Source organism: Dermochelys coriacea, chromosome 1 (genome assembly GCF_009764565.3).
Source record: "Dermochelys coriacea isolate rDerCor1 chromosome 1, rDerCor1.pri.v4, whole genome shotgun sequence".
Taxonomy (NCBI): Eukaryota; Metazoa; Chordata; order Testudines; family Dermochelyidae; genus Dermochelys; species Dermochelys coriacea.
In genome coordinates this window covers 140,159,711-140,182,396 of record NC_050068.2, presented here as the reverse complement: position 1 = coordinate 140,182,396, position 22,686 = coordinate 140,159,711, and the positions used below count along the sequence as shown (strand labels likewise).

Below are 22,686 nucleotides of genomic sequence, written 5' to 3'. Positions count from 1 at the left end.
ATCACAAACAGCAGTCTCTGGAATGTAAGGAAAGTTCACGTCCCAGGTCTTGGCTGTGCTGCAGGGTTGCTGCCGGTCAGACACTTGCTCTGGTGGTGGCCACACGCCTTCAGGCTCTAGGTAGCAGGACCCCTCTTCCAAGCATCAGCCCTCTCCTCCGGTCAGGGTTATGATAAGTCTGGCCTGCAAGGCCTCTTGGCTGGGGTATCTCCCTGCGCTGGGCCAGCTGCCCAGTGTCCCCCCTCGCTCTTCCCAACTGCTCACACACCTGGCTCCGGACTGCTCCAGCTCCACTCTGCCTCAACACTGATGCTGCTCTGCCTCCAGCCCCCTGGGCTGCTTCTCTGGCCTCACTGGCTCTGGTTGTTGTAGTTCTCCTCCCAGCACAGATCTGCTCTCTGGGCTGTTTCTGTGGCTCTGCTCCCAGCACTGACCTGCTCCCTGGACTGCTTCGCTGGCCAGCACAGCTCAGCTCGGGCTCCTGCTCTCTCCTTAGCTCAGCCCCACTCTGTTCCAGGCAATTCCAGCTCCCAGGGAGGATGGTCTCCTGATCCCTGATTGGCCTGTCTGCTCTGTCAAACAGGCTGACCTGAAGCATTGACCTCTCCCCATTGCTCCAGGGACTTTCAGTCTCAGGGTCCTGATTTCCCACCAATCCTTCCCCTTTCTTTTGGTACTGGAGCTAGCCAACCAAAACACCTCCACTGAGTTTTAGTAAGGGGCCAACAGTCCCCTTACATATGTTTTAAACCTGCTGCCCATTAATTTAATTGGGTGACCCCGCTGCTTGTGTTATATGATGGGGTAAATAACACTTCCTTAATCAATTTCTCCATATCATTCATGATTTTATAGACCTCTGATGTAACCCTCTTTAGTAGTCTCTTGTCTAACCTCTAACTCAGTCTTTTTAATCTCTCCTCCATATGTAGGAGAGAGATTTTTTTAATCTCTCCTCTCAGTCCATAACCCTAATAATTTTTGTTGCCCTTCATAATTAAGCCCTTCTGTGCCTGTGTGGGGCAGCCACCCCATCACATGGCCAAAAGTCATTGGGCTCAATATAGGGATATCTAGATAAAATGTAATGGCCTGTGTTACACATGCAGTCAGACTAGATGATCTAATGGTCCCTTCCGGCCCTGAACTCTATGAAATCTATTAAACATATTGTTTGGTGAAAGGGGACTCTTTTGTCTCTCTGGCATTCCCAATGCACAAGCGCAGTTACCCAGAAACACTACAAATAACTCAATTTCCTTAAGGCAAGTATCAATGATTTCAGCAGTTGGTGATGAGAAACCCAAAAAAATATTTCTGTGACTTGAGGGCAAACATTCCATGCTTCCTAGGGAGGGTTTTTCTTTTTTACCTCTCCCAGCAAATGCTGAGGCTGTGTCACAGCCTGTTAAAGCATGAAAAACTAGGAGCGCTTATGCCATTTCTTTGCCTAGCCTTGGAGCAAAGAATCTTTAGTTTAATCCCCGATTCAAAAGTAATCCAAAACTCATTAAAATTCAATTTATGCACAACAATCACTGAAGCAAGGCCTTGATCCTGCAATGTGAGCCACAAAGGTATATCCTGTTATGCCTAAGATTGTTTATAACTGGAGTTATTTATTATGAGGGTTTGGTAGGGGTACATATATAGTAGAAAATAAGAAGGGGGAATAGGAGATGGAAGAGAAAGAAAGGTGATGTGTGGGGGAGAATTTATGAATACATAAAAAAAGCTATGCACCACTTATTAAAATATTAGTATGTGATAATGTAATTAAAGACTATCATAATACATACAAACAATGAGGCAAATTAAGGTTGCACAGACAAACTTAATTCTGGCATTTCCTTACTTTTGAATGCTTCTCTTTGCAGCCTAACTATTCTTTGTAATTTTGTTTGTTTTTAAAACCTTAGGGAATTATATTAAAAAAGAAATATTGGAAATACAAAAATTTCATCCCATGGAACCATGTTGTGGCTCAACTTGGTTAGCACCAGGATTGGGATCTTTAGATCCAGAGCACAGCCTTCTACTGCCTTGAGCTACCAGCGTAACTGGCAGCATTAGAGATCTGTTATCTTCTATATGACCTGCCACTAGAGAAGGGGCGGGAAGATGAGATGCATATTTTGCCAGTGGGTTTCACAGCTATTTGCTAGACTGAAAAGGAACATTGAGATTAGGGAATGGTCGGATCAAGTCCAGGTTCCGTAGGAGAGCATTTTCTAGTGGTTACAGTCTTTTCTGCTCTGACCTGACCCCTTCAGTTCTCCCCTCTTCTCAGCTCCTGTCCTTGTCATTCCACTGTTGATATTCTTCCCCAGTTCTTGCCTGTCCCCCCCTCAACTCTTGCCCAATCCCTCCCTCCCCCACTCCTATCTTCCCTCTGGCTCCTGCCTATGTTTTTCTACACTCCTATCCTCCCTCTTCTCTGGCTCTTGCCCTTCTCTCTGTTCCTGTTCCCCACCTCTGAGCTCCTGCTTCTAACACCCTACACGACCAAGCTCCTATCCCCTGAACTCCTGGCCCTGTTCCTTTTTCCCCCTATTTCCCCCTTCCGCACATTCCTTACACCTCAGCATTTGTTAGTTTCTAACGTGCCACAAGTACTCTTTTTATTCTCTCAGCATTTGAGTCATCTGTTTCTTCCTTCTGCACGTTCCCTGGGCATCAGCAAGGAGAGCACTGAGAGCATATGAGTGGTCTTGGTCTCAGTTCCAGCAGTACAGTGGCCCCTGGCTGCAGCAAGGGGAGCATTGCAGGGGAAGTCCTGCTCAGCCCCTGCAGTGCTAGTCTAGGGCATGTTCAGTGAGTCTACAGCTCATCCAGTGGGCAGGAAGGAGCCATGTGAGGAAATGGAGTATACCCAGTACAGACAGGTTTCAGAGTAGCAGCCGTGTTAGTCTGTATTCGCAAAAAGAAAAGGAGTACTTGTGGCACCTTAGAGACTAACAAATTTATTAGAGCATAAGCTTTCGTGAGCTACAGCTCACTTCATCGGATGCATCCGATGAAGTGAGCTGTAGCTCACGAAAGCTTATGCTCTAATAAATTTGTTAGTCTCTAAGGTGCCACAAGTACTCCGATGAAGTGAACTGTAGCTCACGAAAGCTTATGCTCTAATAAATTTGTTAGTCTCTAAGATGCCACAAGTACTCCGATGAAGTGAACTGTAGCTCACGAAAGCTTATGCTCTAATAAATTTGTTAGTCTCTAAGGTGCCACAAGTACTCCAGTACAGACAGAATCTTTGGTGTATTTAGCTACCAAACTCCAACAAATCTCTACTGAGTTTGTGTGAACCATGATTCCCTCCCCCCCCCGCAGAAAGTTATAAGTTGGCAATAGAGCTTGTCAGTGAAATGACTGTAAGAATTTTTTTTTTTTAACATGGGCAAAAATGCATTTTCCCCTAAGCTCATTCTTAGAACAGGATGAACCATTTTAGATGAAACATTCCAGAATAATTCAGCCTGAGGGAGATGCCCAGCATGGAATTTTTCAGCCCAAATGGTTTAACTTTGGCACAGTTTTCAGCAACTGAAAACAGCATTCTTATAAGGGCAACTTTAACTTATGGGCATTACTTCATGCGCCATCTATAATTACTTCATAGGAAATCATAGTTCTGTCTAGTAAAATTATTTTAGTGGTACATGTAAATCAAAACCCAGTTGAATGTACTGACTTGAAAGAAAAATAGTTCACAAGCAAGTTCCAACAAAACAATTCACATGTAGCAAGAAACTTGTAATTTATTTGAAGTAGCATTAATACTAAAATACTGACAAAATTATGTTGCATATTGCCTTGTATTTTCATGGAGACAACTATATACTGGGAGAATAACTGTTGAGTACAAGTATAGTAGGACAGAGCAGCTGTAGGACTAAATTGTCTGTTAAAACTTCGTTGCTTCTATGCAAAGAAAGATTTGCTCAATCCATCTGAATAGGACATGCCTTCCCATCACACAAACGGAGATATCTTGTACTCCGTTAGTATTAAAGCTGTCAGAGCTTCCGCAGGAATTAGCTAAAACAGAGATATCAGAAGCAAAGCAGATGTACCAGCTGAACTGTATAGCTTTCAGTCCTTTCCCTTGATCACAAACATACAGATACCAATGAGAAAATAGAAGCAGATTTTAGAAATCCAGAAAGCAATTTCCATAATTCTTTTTGGAGCCTGTCATTAGATGTATGAAGAAAACAATCATACTGTCCCAGCAGAGTAAACATATTTGAATAACCTTCCTCTCAACCCAAACAATGGAAAGAATCGTGTATTTAGAATATTGAGAAACATAACTATAGGATGACATATTGTATCTTTTCCAAGCTGTATTCCACACCAAAAATCAAACAGTATGTCGAGCAGTTAGGAAGGAGCTAATAATGAGAATTTGCCATTGGTTTATCCAAGGCACTGTGTGACCTCCGACCAGTCACTTACCCTTGGTTTGTTTCAATCTGCTCAGCTGGAAAAATGAGTTAAACCAGGACCTCCCTGAAAGCCAAATGCTACACATCGTTTTTCCACTGAATGCATCCGATGAAGTGAGCTGTAGCTCAAGAAAGCTTATGCTCAAATAAATTTGTTAGTCTCTAAGGTGCCACAAGTCCTCCTTTTCTTTTTGCAGATCGTTTAGCTTCCCTCCCTGGATAATTTAATTACAAGAGCCTAATTATCAATATATGAAGTAATGTTGCTCCACAAAACACACCTTTGCATGCAAAGCTATGACGCAATGTGTCTCTTTATAATATAAAAAAAATCAACAGGTTTAAAGCTTGACATCTCACATGTAGTGTTGTTTTTCCTTTTTAAATGCCAATGATTTTTTTTTTCATATTACTGCGTGTTTTAAAAACTCACTGCCGGTATTAGAACTCCTTTATTGTGGAACTGCAATGGGTCTAAACTTTGAAACAAAAATTATATACAGACGTAACAAAGAATCAGTGAAAAGGAGAAGAAGATAGAAACGTTTTAATGCTACTTAAAACACTTCCGGGATTCTCGTTTTCTGACCCTTTAAAACATGCTTTTATGCGGTATTTGTTTTATGTATTGATTTTGTATATAATTAGGGAGCAAAATTTGCACACTAGCAGATCCACGCACATGGATCCAAATTCCAGGTGCCACCTTTTCCAAGGAGCGTGTGCGACGCAGTCAGAATGCACCTGAAATTTGACCATCATGATCTACCTCTCACTGATTGTCCATGGCACTTAAATAATCACGCACCTGGACCCAGGTGTTTTCTCCTCACTTGTCCCTCAATGTAGCAGGATCCAGGTGTTGGGAAAGGGGGAATCGTCCTCCGCACCCCCGCCAGGATTATGCCTGAGGCTGAATCTGTCCTGGTGAAGAAAGTTTTCCTGCTGCTCGGTTCAAGAATATCCATGGAGTTAAACTTTGTACTAGAAGCTGTCAAGTCAGGGCAAGATCCGTTCAAACCAATTTCCCGGCCCAAGCTGGGAGCGAGAAATATTTCAGAACAATGGGGAGGCCACGTGTGTGAAGGCGGAGGGGGTGGCGGGGCGGGTAGCAAGAGAGACACGGCTCCAGAAGCCCGTCTCCTGGCTACCCCCCTCTTCTAGGGGCCAGGCCGTCTCGTCCGTCAGGCGTGAGGAGCCTGCATCCCGAAGCCGTCAGAGCTCTGGGGCCGGGGAAACGCACCAGCCCCCCGCCCCTGCGCAATTGCCTTTCAGCCCCGCCCCGCCCAGAGCTGCCCGGGGAGGTGGCTCCTGGAGCTCGGCTGCCTGCGGAGGAAGCAGCGGCCGGGTCCCCGCTCAGCGCCTCGTTAAGTTGCAGGGCCCAGCGCCGGCAGCGCGCGGCAAGCGCCCGGAAGGAGGGAAACACCTGGAGGCGCCGGAGCCTCCGCCCCACCCACTGCGCGCAGCGGGCGCCGGAGCAGCAGCCGCCGCCGCCGCCGCCTCCCGCCCCGCCGGCAGCCCGCGCCGCCGCCCCCGCCCCCGCCTTCCCCGCAGCGCGGCGTCAGGTGCCGCGGAGCGCCCAGCGCGCCTGGAGCCGGAGCCGGAGCCGCGCTCGCCGCTGGCCGAGTGAGAAGATGGCGGAGCCGGGGGCTGCGCGTACCTCCCCCCCCCCGCAGCTGCGGGCGCCAGGTGAGCGACGGGCCGGGGCCGGGGCCGGGGCAGCGGGGCTGGCGGCTGCGGGCGCGGGGACTCCCCCTTCCCGCGGGGGCAGGGAGCGGCCCCTCCAGCGGTGTCCGGAGCCGCTGGCTCGCTCTCCAGCTGGAGCGGGCTGGGGCGGGCAGCGGAGCCTCCTTCGCTAGCATTGAAATAACAAAGAAGGGGGCCGGTGCCCCAAGGATTCCCGGGGGCAGGGTTGCAGGTAACCAGCGGGTGCGGAGGAGGGGAGCGCAAGGCCTTGGCAAAGGGCTCCCGCTCCTGGGCGGGGGCCCTGTGGCCGCGGGGGGGGGGGGCGCGTAGTGCTCATCCTGGGGGCGCTGGGGGTGGTGGCTGCATGTGGGGAGACTTCCGCGTCCCGGCCCCAGTCGGAGGATTTGGAGAGTTCCCTCTAGCCCAGGAACACGCGGCCGGCTGTAAGTAACGCCGGGGAAGGATGAGAAGGACCCTGTGAATCCCTGCATCTGTGGGAGAGAGTATCGGTAACAGCTACAGAAGAAAGCTGTTAGTGCTGAATAGTTTGCTGTTCCCTGGGGACGTCAAGCGTGATTTGGTTCAGCAGTATGTGTTATCTGAGAGTAAATCTGCTACTGTTAGACTGGTATAATTCTGATTCACATCCCTGGGCTTGCTTATTTTCCTTTTAAACCTGTTTTCTTTGTGGTATAGTAAATATTTGCCATGAGGAAGTTTTTAGGTGTCTTTAAACCTGTTGGGTTGGTCTTGCATGACAGCTGCGTGTTAATTTCTTAACCACTAAATGTGTTGCCAGCAATGGAATGAGCTTTATTTTAGCCTAAAGTAAGGATCGAGGACAGAACATCTAAACACAATCTCCTACAGTGTCTGGGCCTGTCTATACTGGTAGGCAAAACCATGGAATAAACGGGTTAAGCTGGTATCCAGCTTGAACAATCAGTTTAGTTCTTAGTCCTATATAGGCACAGATTCTAAAGGGCTCTCCTTTCCTGCTTCATTCTAAATAACCACGTTGTAAGCTGCTTGGTCAAGGACTTATTTTTCCTCGTTGTTTGTACAGCACCCAACACAATGGAGCTCTGATTCTAATTGGAATCTCTCAGTGCTACCAAAATATAAATAATAATTTCATTAGAACATATTCAAATGAAGTTACAGTATTCAAATGAAGTGAGCTGTAGCTCGCAAAAGCTTATGCTCAGATAAATTTGCTAGTCTCGAAGGTGCCACAAGTCCTCCTTTTCTTTTTGCAGATACAGTCTAACACGGCTGCTACTCTGAAATCTGAAAACAGTATTTACTTTGTAAAGTCAAGCATTTGAACGTTAGGAAATACTAGAACCAAGGTTGCCTGTGAAACCTTATTCTTTCCCCTGCTTGTATGTGTGGGTGCATTATGATAGACACCTTAATGGCCTGATTGTATACTATTTTTTTCCACATGACCTCTGCTTCAGTCAGTGCACAGGAGGGATAGTGCTTAGGGAGCTATTCAGTATATCTTTATCTCCATTATCCAATACGTGACCCTTGCACACCATATAAAACCATGTACTCAATACAGAATTATTAATTTACTCATGGTGCTCATGAGCTGTAGTACCTGAGTGCCTCTCAAACACTAATAAGTTTATTTTCACAATTTCTTGGAGAGATAAGAGTATTGTTATCCCTGTTTTACAGGTGGGGAAACTGAGACAAAGACAGTGAGCAGCCACAGCTCAGTTGCTCTTCAGAGTGTTTAGCATTGCTGATCATCCAGTCCTTGGTATCTCAAGTTGGGCCCCTAGAAAATGAGAGCGAAACTAGTGACCATGTACCAAAATTGCTCTTCAAGTAACTTGCCCAGCATCACATAGGAGGTCTCTGGTAGAGGGAGGGACAGAAGTGAGGTCTGTGTAACAATCACCTGTCTTAACCACAAGACCATCTTTTATCTTTTTGCATTCCCTTTTTTATCTTTTTGCACCTTCCAACTGCTAGAAAAATGAGGCAGGGTCCTATAGATGAACCTCATTGACTATACAACTTCTCAGCACCACCCATTCTCTGTCCTGTCCTGTGGAAAAGATCGTATGTTATCATGTGATCAGACTGTGTCACAATGGATCTGCACAAGAATGAAGGTTCCATGGGCAATTGTAATTGCTGATCATGCATCATCAGGATTTGAATCCGGAATTTTAAGTACTTCAATACAGAGTGCTATTCCTCCAACTACAGGACTAAATGTATTAGTTGGTAGCCGAAGACTGTTACCCTATTTGAACCTTCCACTAAAAGAAGTTGCATAATATACTGAAAAATAGTGGGTTACATATGCATGAGTAGCCCCATTCTACAGACAAAATAGAAAATAAAGGTATGCAATGTGGCTAATTGGATGAGATTTGGGTCTGCTGTAGTGAGGAGCTGGGATATATTGCTAGTCCCAGTTTAATAATTGTGAAGGGTACACAATTACTAAAGCACTCAGCAACAGAGTTTAGAACTCATGCTCTTCTGGTACACATTATTATTATTTGAATTTATCTTCTCCTGGGGTTCTCATCCCAACATGAGAGGTATGTGGGTGCGGCAGAATAATATCTGCCCTCTGTGATACCTCTAGAGGTGGGCAATAGGCCATTGGGGCCATGTGTTGGGCCCAGGTGATAGTTGCAACTAAGCCTGGATCTTCCCATCCCTTCCTCTGGTACTATAGCTGCTCTGGCAGCAACTTGACAGAGTTTCTGTTCGCAGGGATTTCCAGTGCAATGTATGCTGCTATGGCAGTAGCTGTGGGGTCCCAGCCTTAGAATGTTCATGGTGTTTTTGCATGCTGCCTAAAATCACACAGTAACAACACAAGCCATGGTAGGGAAATAGCTATTTTCAACAGTTTATATTCATCTATAATAATAAAGTTGATAGAGCTCAAGAAAGATGATGATGATGATCTTTTACAATGGAAGGTGTTAGGCAAACTAAATATTGGGGTCACTGCCAGTTCTCCATCTAATAATAATAATGAGGAATAAATACCAAATGTCAAGCTTCTGAGGTCCAGATCTCTCATCTTCCGTTTCACTGCTCTGTGAAGTGTACTTAGATCTGTCCTGGAAACCTAAGAGCTCAGTATTTCTGGTTATTTTTCAGGGAAGTTTTTTTTTTTTCTTTTCTCACAGAAAAGCTTGATCAAAACTAAGAGGATTTAAGAAAAAGGTACATATGGTGCCTAGTTAGGTAGAAAATATAAACAGAGTGAAAATATAAGGAGCAAATTCTTACATATTCCTTCAGAATTTTTTTCCTGCTGTGATGACAGCATTCACTCAGCTGATTTCTATAATATTTTTCAGTGTATAGCACAGTATACTAATGTTTTATAATTTCTTTTATGTGAGAAATTAATATTGTTTTGCCAAGGTGTTAATTTGAGTGCCTGCTTTTACATAGTTTAACTATTTTATAACCATCTATTTTATTTCAGAATAGTGTAATGCATTCTGTAGGTACATAAGTAATGGCTCAGAGGCATTACCAGTTAAAATCCATTTTTGTATTTTGTAGAATGAAGTGAGGAACAGTATCTTGCCTCTTTGAACTGCAAAAATGATGGGGGGGAGGAGAAGAGTTGTTGCTTGAACGTCATAAACTATAAAAATGTAGCAGCAAAAAATCTGAACTTTAGGGTGTTAGAAAGCAGTCTTGATACCATACATAATATACATATTTCAGTCTGCATTATTGGGCTTTCATACACATGTGCAAAATTATATGAGGGTTAACTTAGATATTTGATATACTCTCTTTCATGTTGACTGAAGGGGTTTACATGTATGTCATGTAAATAAAACTGTGTATACTGCCCGTTGAAATCTTAAGGTTTTTATAGTAAGCACTTTTTATTATGTATTAAAACAATTATAATTTTCTTAGCAATTTTTTTAACTTTAGGTTTATTTATAGCTTAACCTAGTAAAAGAAGTTTTGAATATCTTGTTCGTATTCTTCAGTCAGGTACTAACACCACATATCCAGTGCACTGAAAAGTGAGAATGTGTGTTTGGTGGCCAGATTATTTTTATTGACTGTTCATGTAATAAGGTATGTCTTTTTTCCCTTATTCTGACATGTGAATTCCTCCATTGTCAATATATTCCATGGTTGGCAGTACGAGTTGGTTCTTTTGCTGTCCTCCACTATGGTTATATTGGCAGTCTCAGCAGCCATTAGCCAGTATTTTAATAATTAGCCATCTTTAAGTTAGTGCCTTTTTATTTTGATGAAAATAGTAGTTGTGTAACTAGCCCTGGCTCTCCTCAAAACATTGGATCTCCCCATGTACAAGCTGGCTTCCATTAACTTCATTGAAGCACTGACTGTGAAGGAAAATCACAATCTTTATGCTAGGACCAGATACTCACACTGCTCTAAATTTAGGAGCATTCTCTGTAAGATTCTCAATAGTAGTTAGTCTCAATTTGAATATCCATATGCAATTTCTGTGCTTAGATAAAACGAAAAATTGTCATGTATACAAGTTGTAACTAAATGCATCTATTTAGGCACTACTAAAAAAAAAAAAAGAGTAGGCAGACAAACACTATGTTATGAAGTGTGAAAATATTACCTACGTCCTGGTATAACCATCTCTTGATCCGCTCTGCCTTTTCCACATTCCATCTCTAACTGGTTTCAGAGTAGCAGCTGTATTAGTCTGTATTCGCAAAAAGAAAATGAGTACTTGTGGCACCTTAGCAACTAACAGATTTATTCCACTGAATACATCCGATGAAGGGAGCTGTAACTCACGAAAGCTTATGCTCAAATAAATCTGTTAGTCTCTAAGATGCCACAAGTACTCCTTTTTTTCGCATATCTAACTGGCTGTCACAATTTTTTCCAGCCTATCAAATTGGAATTTGAGCAAATCTGTGGAATTTGCTGTTTGATCCAGGTTCTCCTTGATACAATTACCTTTCACTTGATGTGAACAACATATTTTACCTAGCTCAGTACAGCATGTTACTGTGATTTGAGTAGTACACATTAATACAGTGTGTTCCTTTGATACACACCCAAGTTTAACTTTCATACAGCATGTTTCTCTCATACTGGCCTAGGCAAACTTCTAGTTTATTGTTTAATTGTTTACAGGAATACTAGTGTACATTACCAAAAGTTACACTAATAAAACACCAACGTTCCTCTAGTACTGTTGTGATCTAGTTATGATTTAACTCCTCTTATTTATTACCATTTACATTCTTTTGTATGAATTTGCCATAAGTGACCTGCTTTTGAATGACAGATGACTTGATATTTACCAACTGTGTATTTTCTATAATTGTGTCAGTGAGGATTTTACCCATCTGTGTACAGTATGTGTATATTTATGTATATTGCCCATAGTCAGTTTCTCTGTTTTTTTTCCATGCTCCATCTTCATAAAAACTACATGATTTTAAATTTTGAGCTGTTTATAGTATACTAGATAGTCTGCCACGTTGCTTGTGTCCAATACCTGTTTTAGGGTCATTTAATAGGCGACTCACTAACTTAGTGACTTGTAATCTTAGCTGGAAAAACGTTTACTTTACATCAGAATAATATACCTGTCATTGTAATTGATCTCCCTAACTGTGGCTGATGCTTGTGTGTGTGCGTCTGCACACCTGCCTCAGTGGGAGCTGATGTCAGCTTGGTCTTCCTACTGGGAAGTGGCAGGAAATGCATTTCACTGTTGGAATGAAATAGGAAGAGACTTTCAAGGTTCTTATTGTTCTGTTACTTAAAATCTTATGTCTGACAGTCACTGCCTCTCTCATTCAGATAATGAATTGCATTTTCTTTGCCTTGACTTCTGCCAATTGGCTCTGAAGGTAGCAGTGTTCTCTGCTTGACAATCTTTTCAGATGAATATTGTAAAGATCTTAGTGATGTATTTTGTGTGTAATTAGATAGTGATTAAAATATTTCATATTAAATGGCAGTTTTGCTTTAAAATTTTTTAAATTTTTAATTTTTTTGGTTCTCTATTTGCCGTTCATAGAGTTTTTTGTTAAAGTAATAAAATAAGATGTTCAGATCTTCGATTGTTCCATCTTAGATTTTTTTCTCTTCGTTCCCTCCCATTATTCATTATTTGAATTATTATTTAAATGATTCATGTAATTATACTTTCATTCAACTTGTTTTTAACATTTTTCTCTCTTGGCTCCGTCTGAATTCTTGTCAAATGTGAGAGCAAATAGACCGCATCAAATTGCTATATCTCAACTCTTGCTTACTGTGTGCCTAATTAGCATGTGTTTCTGTGAATCTTAGCACAACAATTCTCTTTGCCCAATTTAATGTCTAAAAAGTATTAGTTATCATGTATATCTGTTCTTTGTTCAACTTGCTATTGGCGATGCTTGTAATAGTCACTTCACAATAGTAACAACCGAACCTCTGCTTTCTCTAGAATTTCTATAGACCAGTGGTGCGCAAACTGGGGGGCACCCCCCTAAGGGGGGTGCAAGAGGTTCTCTGGGGTGGTGCAAAGAAACTTCTGCCTTTTGCCCTTTTAAAAAACAAACATACAAATATCAATGTTGCCAACCTTACTTCTGTGCTGCTGCTGGCAACGGTGCTGTCTCCAGAGCTGGACAGCCAGAGCAGAGACTACTATTTTTTTTTTAATCCCACACCAGTCCCACCCTGCAGTTCCCACTCCCACTTGCTCCTGCATTGTCTGTTGAATCTTTATTCCTCTTCTGCTGTTATAGCAGCAGGCCCTCTTTGTTTCTATTGTGCTTCATAACTCTAGTTTCTGACAAGGGATCCCAAATTGGTAGTGACTAGAAAAGATGTTTATTTTTAAAGGTTCTCATTTTCCAATAAGCAGTGTTTGGGGGGGAAGTGAGTAATATTTTAGATAGCCTCTCTGCATGTGACAGTAAATGAACCTTTAAGTGTTTTAAGTCACTCCATGGCTTCTCAGTATGCAAAATAACTTCGGTTGCAAGTTATTTTCCTTGGTCTATCTTTTTCTCTGATTGCTGTTTCTTTTGGATTGGTTTTGGTAATACTCTTAACCTTTCTGTTGTAATACCAATTTAAAGAGGGAAAACTCACATATGTCTGATAAATTAAAACCCTTGTTACAAACTTCATTTCTTAATGTTTCTTTAATATTAAATTATATTCCATACTCCATGGAGTCAGCTTTATTGCCTTCCATTGTCAGAATTTAGGCATTCCAGTCTTTTGTAGGATTTAATTTCCCTGAAGATGTCTTTATCCCATAATGAGCTGAAATAGATTTCATCATGTATTCAGGTTTCAGAGTAGCAGCCGTGTTAATCTGTATTGGCAAAAAGAAAAGGAGTACTTGTGGCACCTTTATAAATTTGTTAGTCTCTTTGAGCATAAGCTTTCATGAGCTACAGCTGCATCCGATGAAGTGAGCTGTAGCTCATGAAAGCTTATGCTCGAATAAATTTGTTAGTCTCTAAGGTGCCACAAGTACTCCTTAACATGTATTCAGTTCCTGGATTTTCTGGTATGACAAAAATCTGGAGTTGTCTTTCTCTCCCTGTTCCAGAAATATTTTAATTTCTCTATTCATTTGCTCTCTCTGTTGTCAAACCCAACCCATTTAATGAAAGTTCATTTTTATAGTTTAATGTCAAATCACTCCTGTCTGTTTGTTAGAAGGGGACTGGTCCATCCCACAACTTCATTGCATATGTTTCAGTTAGGTGTTGTAAAGTTGGCTTGTCGACCTGCAGTATCTTTCTAAGTGGGTTCTTCACTTCAGTGATGTCGGTCTTTACATTCACTTTAGTGCTTCTGCTGCATTTCTCATATCCAGTGACAGAAAGGTGATGGGGCACATAGAACATTCTTTAATCTTGCAGAGCTATTGGTTTAAGCAGCCATCTGAGAATCACGATGCTATTTGTCCCCTTTCTTGCTGTTTTAATAAATTTCCCCTCTTAATTGTTTTGATTTTTCCAATTAACATTAACTCCCTCAATTAGAGAAATAGGCAGTGTTACAAAATGAACAATTGTAGAGATTTGGCTATAATGAAGGGAAAGGGCTGGAAGGGTAATGTTGGTGAAACCATATGTCAGCTCCTGGATGCCATTGTAAAGCCTCCGTAGAAATATGTAAGAAGATAATGGCATGATGTATACCTGTTGTTGTTTTTTCTGTTGCAGTCAGATGCTGGAGGGCATATTGATCCCTGTAGTTTAATCCAGTTAGGTAAACTCTAGCAGTGGTGTCCTGCTTTGCTCAGCGTTTGTGAGTGGTCAGTTACCTGTCGCATGTTAATGAGAAACCAGAATGACTGTTCTTTAGTTGAATAAAATGCTCTTTCTAGTATCTGTGGTTTGTAATTAATTGCATGTCATAGAACGGAGGAATTTTTAATGGGTCTTGTATCCACAAAGAAAGATACAGACTTATCATAAGGCTAAGCCAGCATGCTCTAGGGTATTGACTACAGAAAGAACTTTGAAGTGGTCTTCCTTTTCAGTCAGTGAGTGTGCTGCTCTTTTTTTTTTTTTAAGAGTAAATTGGGTTATAGTTTGAGGAAAGCTATAATCTAAGTATATCTTGATTATCTATCTAGAATTAAATGTTTTAAATGTAAGTTAATTTTTTTGTAAATAAAATAAGCCCTTAATTTGGAAAACCTTAATCACTGAAACAATGATGTGTTGTTTATGTAGTTAAGCAGGCCATAGGGCACATCACAAAATGGATCTTGCTCTTTCCCAAAAGGAAATAAATATAATCTTCCATTAAATATCTTATTGGGGCATAAATAAACACTGCATTAATAGCATTTTTAATACTTTATGTAATGGTGCCTTTATCTTTGAAATACTTTCTACATGGTGCCATGACTGGATTTTAATAACAGTAGTAATGCTTTCCATGTGTATATTTCTTTTGATGAAAGCACTACACAAACACAAAAATTAAGCCTCTGTGAGGCAGGTATTCTGGTTTCCCTGATGGAAGAAGCTGAATCTTGCAATTGAGACTTAGTCAAGGTCAGAAAGGAAATCGGAGGCAGAGCCTAAGTTGTATTTTCAGTCTCCTGATTCCCAGTCCTGTGTTTCAGTGACAAGACATCCTTCCCTGTATGCAAAGCACTTTATCTCCTGTTAATATGTGCAAGCGTTTGTTGTTCAACTTCAAACTCTTTTCAGTAAGAAACCGAGTTAAGTTCTGTGGCTATGATTAGGAATGGCAGTTATAGAACTTTCTAAAGGCCTGGTCCGAAGCCCACTGAAATTGATGGGTGCCCTTCTATTGACATGAATGGGTTCTTGATCAGGTCCTGAAAAAGAAGAGATCTAAGGGCTTGCAAGGTAATGTTCCAGAATGTGGTTCTGTAATTTTTTTGAGGCTAGATTCGAGAACAAAGTCTGAATAGGAATGAGGCACAGGGAGATGGGACACAGTGCATGATACAGGTCAGGGGACTCAAACTCAAATGACCACGAGGGCCACATGAGGACTAGTACGTTGGCCCGAGGGCTGCACCACTGACCACTCTGCTCCCTCCCTGCCCCCAAGGGGTGCAGGGGGCACAGGGTGCATCAAGGGGCTCAGGGTAGGGGGTTGGGGTGCAGGAGGGGGCTCAGGTCAGGGCATTCGGCTGCAGGAGGGGTTCAGGGGCCGGGGCCAGCCCGGCGCGCACTGGGGGCATGAGAACTGCGGCCAATGGGAGCTTCGGGGGTGGTACCTGGAGGAGCGGCCAGGGTAACACAGACCCTCTGCCCCCACTCCCCCAGGTCCTGGCTGCTTCCCGGAGTGACATGGGGGCGGGGCAGGGCAGGCAGGCAGGGAGCCTGCCCTGCCCCCAGTGCATGCTGGGCCAGAGCCGCTCTAGGTAAATTCTGGGGGAGGGAGGTGCCGCGGGGAGCTGGCTGGCTGCAGGAAATAGCCCCACTGGCCTCGTGTTTGAGACCCCTGATGTAGGTTGTTTAAAGAGAGTGTTCTATGGAGAAATCATGAATCCTACAGTCAGTGAAGTGACTGTTGAGAAGCTGAAGACCTAGAAGAAAAGTCTGAGACACACACCTGCATCGAGGCTTAAATAAACTGAGGTGCACTCATTTTTATAAGTTAGTGGGAAGAGAGCTTATTGTATGCAGCTATTTTGACAGAATGAGGGGAAGTGCATTTTTGTATATCTGTTTGTTTTTCCAGTATATTGTTCCTGATCTGTTTAATGTAGTGTTCCTGAGTTTTAGATATTCCTTATTTGGGTACCACTGGAACTGAATGTACCTTGATTTTTTTTTTTTTAAGGTACATATTGATAAAAAGGTGAACAGAAGAAAATAAGTAGGCTGAACCATAGTGAATTTAAGCAAGCATAAGAGGGACCAGGGAGCAAGTGAAAAGGTGACTAACTTAAAATTACAAAAATCATTTGAAGAATGTCTTTTTATTAATGTATTCAGCACTTCTGGAACAAGTCCATGATGGGTAAATATTTTTCTTACACAGCAAATTGGTGTTCCCTTTTCTGTGCAGAGACTATTACCTTCCATAATTTTACTTATTTTCTTTGTTTGGAGCTTATGGACAAAGTTGTTTAATGCTGACTTGAAATTTTTCTTGCCTAAGATACGATGTTTGTCATTCATGCACTGATCAGCTGTTCAGGGATTGAAAGTTTTACCTGACTACTTTTTGCAAGGGTACTAATCCTACTGGCTTAAGTAAAGAACACCTATGCTGCCATGACCATTTATGTGCAACTTTCTTTGATCCACTGGGGAGTGTGAAGACTTGCTGATTATGTAACCAACCTAAATAAATCAGTTCTGCGTCTGGCTGCTGCTCCTCCTGCTGCCTCCTTGAGCGTGTGGGAGGCTCTAACTTCTCACCTCCACATAGGTTTGCTGTTCGTCACTGCTACCTTCCCTCTGAAAGGAACAACCCCTGGGAGGCCACTTTTTGCTCCGGGGCAGCTCCTTCCTTCTGAGAAATGTATTGGCTTCAGTTACTCAGGCCAACTCAGTCCATTCAACCCAACCACATCTGGTTGCCTTAGTTTGCCTCAAGACACATCTTGCTTGACCTCTAAGCACAAAAGAAAATTGTGCAAAAGCAAGGGAGTCTAGGGCAACTGCTGTCTTTTCTGTTGCCTCAGAAGATTGCCTTTTAAAAGTAGTAAACTAACATAGGTTAACAGTATTGTTACAAAAAGAGAAGGAGTACTTGTGGCACCTTAGAGACTAACAAATTTATTTGAGCATAAGCTTTCGTGAGCTACAGCTCACTTCATCGGATGCATTTCGTGAGCTATAGCTCACGAAAGCTTATGCTCAAATTTGTTAGTACTTGTGGCACCTTAGAGACTCCTTTTCTTTTTGCAAATACAGACTAACACGGCTGTTACTCTGAAACCTGTCAGTATTGTTACAGTATTTGAGACCGCAAACAGAAGCCATAAACAGTAAAGCTATGTAAAGTTTTCATGTGTACTGGGTATTTGTAATGGAAGGTAAGTTGTGTTGATTTTAATGGACACGATAAGTTAGTGAGCTGTTGGAAGACATTGGAAGTTTCCCCTAGCGTTTTCAAATAGATGTAGGTTTGTTATCTTCAGAAATTTCCTAGAAGGGATTAAGTTAAACAGTTTTGTTTAGTGAACAGTAATAGAAGAAAAATTGCCTACGAAAATACATTTAAACCACTTGCTCCCCTTGTTGGAAGCAAGGGGAGACTGAAGGGGGGATGTTGCAGAAGCAGTGATTATCGCTCTAAGGTAGCAGGTAATGGATGTTAAGATATGTGTTTGGTTGGCAAGAGTTATTACCAGTTTGAGAATTTCACTGACAAGCTCTGAAAAGACACTCCAGCTGGAGGAGAGTTGGGCTGCTGCAAGGCCTGTCAGCAGCGGAGGAGGATTATACAAGAATAAATCGGGCCTTTAATAAAAACAGAACTTGGGCTTGGTGGGGGGGCGGGGGAGGAGGAGTAGTGCCTGCAGCCAAGAGCCTAGATGCTGAGTTCCTGAGTGAATTACTCAAATGGAAGGACCAGGCTTTTGGGGATGGGGGGGAAAGGAGGAGTGTGAGTGAAGGCAAGGAGATGTTATCCCCAAACCTTTAAAATCATGAGAACAGAAGCTTTTCAAAAGCTTAAATATTTAAAGAAATTTCTGCAAAATATTAAGTAATTGCTGTCCTTGTGATCACTGTATATTACTCCTCAGGGAAACTTAAATCATGACTGGCACAAACCATGAATCACATAAACCAGAGAATGTAGTGAACTTTAAAAATAAATAAATAAATAAATAATCAAATAACAACTGGAGCCTTCTTTCTTTTGATTTAGGAATTTTTAGATTATTCCATAAGAATCTGCTTCAGGTATACACAGACAAGAAGTTGCAATTTTCTCCAAATATTTTTCCCTGCAACTGCCCATCCTCTTTGTGAGGAACTGCAAAGAGAATCGTGAGAATTCTATGTTGGGGGGGCTACATAAATTGAAATATTCATCTGTAGTGATGTTTTTGGTGCATCAGACATGCAATCTGAAATGACACACTATTATTCAGATGCTGGTTTTGTTGTTCATAGATAGTCGCCAATATCCAGGGTATTCATATTTCCTCCCTGAACCTCAGATGATATGTTTATTTTTAATTTTTGTTTTCTGTCTGACAAAGAGTGGAAGCTGTCTGTCATTTACATATACTGTATTATGATTCTCCTGAGTAACTTTCAGCTTGAGTGCCATCAGATCTTAAGGAAAAGCAGGAGAGGTGAGATGGGATCTCTAACACTGAATGGTTCCTTTTTCTGCTAGACTCATAATATGAGTCAGTCAAGAGTAACAGATTGGAGAATCCAAGATGCAGTTATTCTTATAGACAAATGTACAGTTAAAAATGTTTAATTTCTGGGCAAGTGGGGTACATTTGAAATCACGTAGAGCAGACTCTCATAATCTGCTCTGATTTTTTTATATATGCAGCTACTGTGTCCTCCACTAAAAAGGTACCACTCATCATGGTGCAACAGCAGTGTGTCATCAAGGTGTGGGAACAAACTGGCTGAGCTGCATTACCCAGCGTGCAAATAAGAACTCTTTGTTCTTGGTCTCGCAAGCATCCCAGTAGCAGTCATTTGTTGATTGCCCTGTGGAGTCAGTAACTTCAGCAACCTGTGAAAAATCTCAGAACAAAGAAGCACTCACTTCCTACAGAGTTTTGAACTCCTCCTCAACCATGTTTATCTTTGGCAGCGGAAGTTGGAGCTGAACTTCAAGTTCCCAGAGAACTATAGATGTAGGAGAGGCTGTGTAGCTATCTCCATGCCACAGGCCTGCATTGGTCAGCACTGAGGGGAGAAGAGAACCAAGACAAGTAAACCAGTGGTTCTCAACCAGGGTTCTGGGGTTTCCTGGGGGGCAGTGAGCAGGTTTCAGGGCGTCTGCCAAGCAGGGCTGCCATTAGATTAGCTGGGGCCCTTGGCAGAAAGCTGAAGCCCCACTGCATGGGGCTAAAGCCTGAGGCCCTGATCCCCACCCCACCCGGGGAAGAAGCCAAAGCCTGAGCAACTTAGCTTCATGGGGGCCCCTGTGGCATGGGGCTCCGGGCAATTGCCCTGCTTGCTACTCCCAATGCCAGCCCTGGCTTTTGTACGCAGAAAACAGTTGTGGCACAAGTGGGGCATGGAATTTTATAGTATGTTGGGGAGGCCTTGGAAAGAAAAAGGTTGAGAACCCCAGATGTGAACTATCTCAAGTGCAAGTTTTAGAGCGTGAATTTCACCTCTAAGAATAGCTTATTAATTTCAGTACTTGCATGTCCAGTTTCATATTAGAACAAATGACACTCTTTAGCACAAATTATAAAACCAAAATGTCCTTATTTGCTTTGAATGTTTATATGAAAATGTCAAAACCTTTTGTTTCCCGGGTAGCAGTGGTGCTCCCTAGTGCTGCTTCCAATCTCTGGTTGATCGAGATTGTTTCCCTCCAATGCTCACCTTGTCATGGGTATCCTTGTCTTAGTTATCTGGAATGTGACAGTTAAAATCAGCAGAGATGCTTCAGCGGAGATGTGTTAGGCTAGAACTGTATAGCAAATGGCATTGTGAGTAGAAGTCACCAGCTTATGGAACTTGCTTCCAAATAAGTGGCTTTCTGAGAAGGATGCTGTGCTTTGGGTTAAGGAGGCTTACGTGTGAGATTTGGGTTTCACAAGGAAGATACGTCTGCCAGTCAGTAATTATGGGCAGTAATAGCAATGATGATTTGACCATGCTGTGAGAGTTGTTGAGCTTTTCAAATAACTTAAAACTACACTAATGGGCACTTTTTTGGAGGGGAGATAGGTGGGTGTATGGTTTTGTTTTTTTTAAACACAAGTACTTGTATGAATAAAGAAAAGGAGTACTTGTGGCACCTTAGAGACTGTGCCACAAGTACTCCTTTTCTTTTTGCGACTACAGACTAACACGGCTGCTACTCTGAAACCTGTCATTGTATGAATAAAGTAAAGGGAAACTAGTAAGGTCAAATTTGATCCAAAATGTAGGGTTTTTTAAATATACTTTTTTTTACCAAACCAAACAAATTTTTTCATGACATTTTAAAAAAACAAAACAAACTTTTAGTTGAAAGAGCATCTGAAAGTGATACTGACTAGAAAGCCAATATGAAAATGATTAGGCTGCTTTCATTATCGAAGTTCAGTGGAATGTGAAGGAGTAAACAAACAGCATAAATACTAAAAATAATGAAAAGTTTTTTTAAAAAAATTTGCAGTATTAATTTAAAATGCTTCTTGTTTTTTTTGTTTTGTTTTTGTTTTTTTTTAAACAGTATGGTGTAGTGGACTGAGCATGATCCTGAAACTTTTGGGTTTTAGTTACAGCTCTTCTGTGGACTCACCATCATAGGTGCCGACTTCCACTGTTCCTGATGGGAGCTCAACCCCACTCCCACACCTGGCCCCGCCCTTCCCACCCCAATTCCTCCCCCTTCTCCCAAGTCCCCACCCCTGCCCCACCTCTTCTCTGCCTCCTACCCTGAGTGCACCGCATCCCCACTCCTCCCCCTCCCCCCTTCCTGGAAAGTCCTAAGCACTGCCAAACAGCTGTTTGGCAGCAGGAAACACTGTGAGATAGGCAGAGGAGCGGGGATGCGGTGCACTCAGGGAGGGGAGAAAGAGGTGGGGCGGATGGGGGAGGGGAGCTGGCTGCTGGTGGGTGCAGAGCACCCACTGATTTTTTCCCCAGGGGTGCTCCAGCCCTGGAACACCCATGGAGTTGGCGCCTATGCTCACCATATCCCTGAGTACTCTCCTATTCTCCTCCACGCCTTCCCTTCCTCAGAAGGGATGATATCTGACAAGTTTTGAGAAGTTGTATTTGTACAGTGTTTTGAAAATGTAAAGTGCAAAGTATTAACTAAATCAGACTTTTAAAAATAGCTCATTTGATGAAATTAACACATAGCTTGCCCATCTCAAAAGTTACCTTCCTGTGGCCAGGAGGAACATAGGTGTCTGAATGGTGCTGATGGAGTAGAGTGGGGAAAAATTTTGAGAGAAATGGTTTAATCCAATACATCTTGTTACTGTTATTTGTAGATGCAGGAGGGAGCACTAATACAGGTCTGAGACAAATTGGCAAAGAAGAAAACAAGGATATCTTGACATTGAATTTGTCAGTGAAAAATGATCTAGGGTCAAATTGTGGCCCAACTTGATGACCAAACTTCCACTGACTTCACTGGGGACAGGGTTTCACCCCTACTATTTAGTTTATACCAAAATGGAGCAGTCTTCTGAGATACAGGAATTTCTTCAAGGTGTCTAGTTGTCATGTTTATGGTAACATTGAGAATATCATACTAGAAGCATCCATGCATAGCCAATCTAAACTGTGCCAGGTTAACAATTCAGGATGTAGGAAAACAATGTTTTGGGTGAAACTGGTGTGGTGTGAATGTGGCACAAACAGCAGTGATAGGCTTGTCACTAGAGTACATCAACTGCTGAATTAGCATTCATACCCCTAAATCTTCTGTTGTACAAAATGAGGATTCACATGTTTGGAACAGAAGTAAAATTCAGCACATACTTTAAACAAAACTTAAGAGACTTGGTTGTACGTAATAGATGAAATTGAAAAGAGAGATCAGAATTGTTTACTTCTATCGTTCTGTGAAGGCAAACTTCACTGGGTTAGAGAGTGATAGACAAATAGCGTATCAATTACAGATTGATATGTAAATATGGAACCAGAAATCCATGTTTGGTTTTCCATTAATCACCTGGACGAATATTCTTGCGAATGTAGTTTTTTGTTTTTTTTTTTTTTTTTTAAAAAAAAAAAAAAGGTGGTGACTTGCTCCTGGTTAATGATCTTGGAAATAAATACTTTCTCTTTACCTAGTCATACGCTGTGTGGGGATGCATGTCTGAACTTCTGCCATGGGTGTTGGTTAGAAATGATTTCATCCTACATGTAAATGGTGGCGGGGGAGGAATGTAGTTCAGTAAGGTTATTTTTGA

General features: G+C 42.2%; 1 protein-coding gene across 1 annotated transcript in view; it reads left to right on the top strand.

The window, feature by feature from the left end:
* The first annotated feature begins 5,988 nt into the window (after window positions 1-5,988).
* The window catches only part of MAP7D2 (MAP7 domain containing 2), a 123,685-nt gene continuing 106,987 nt past the window's right edge, over window positions 5,989-22,686 (top strand). The window contains 1 exon segment of the mRNA XM_038388251.2: window positions 5,989-6,140. Within this exon segment, the coding sequence (XP_038244179.1) occupies window positions 6,086-6,140 (55 nt within the window). The 5' untranslated portion in view covers window positions 5,989-6,085.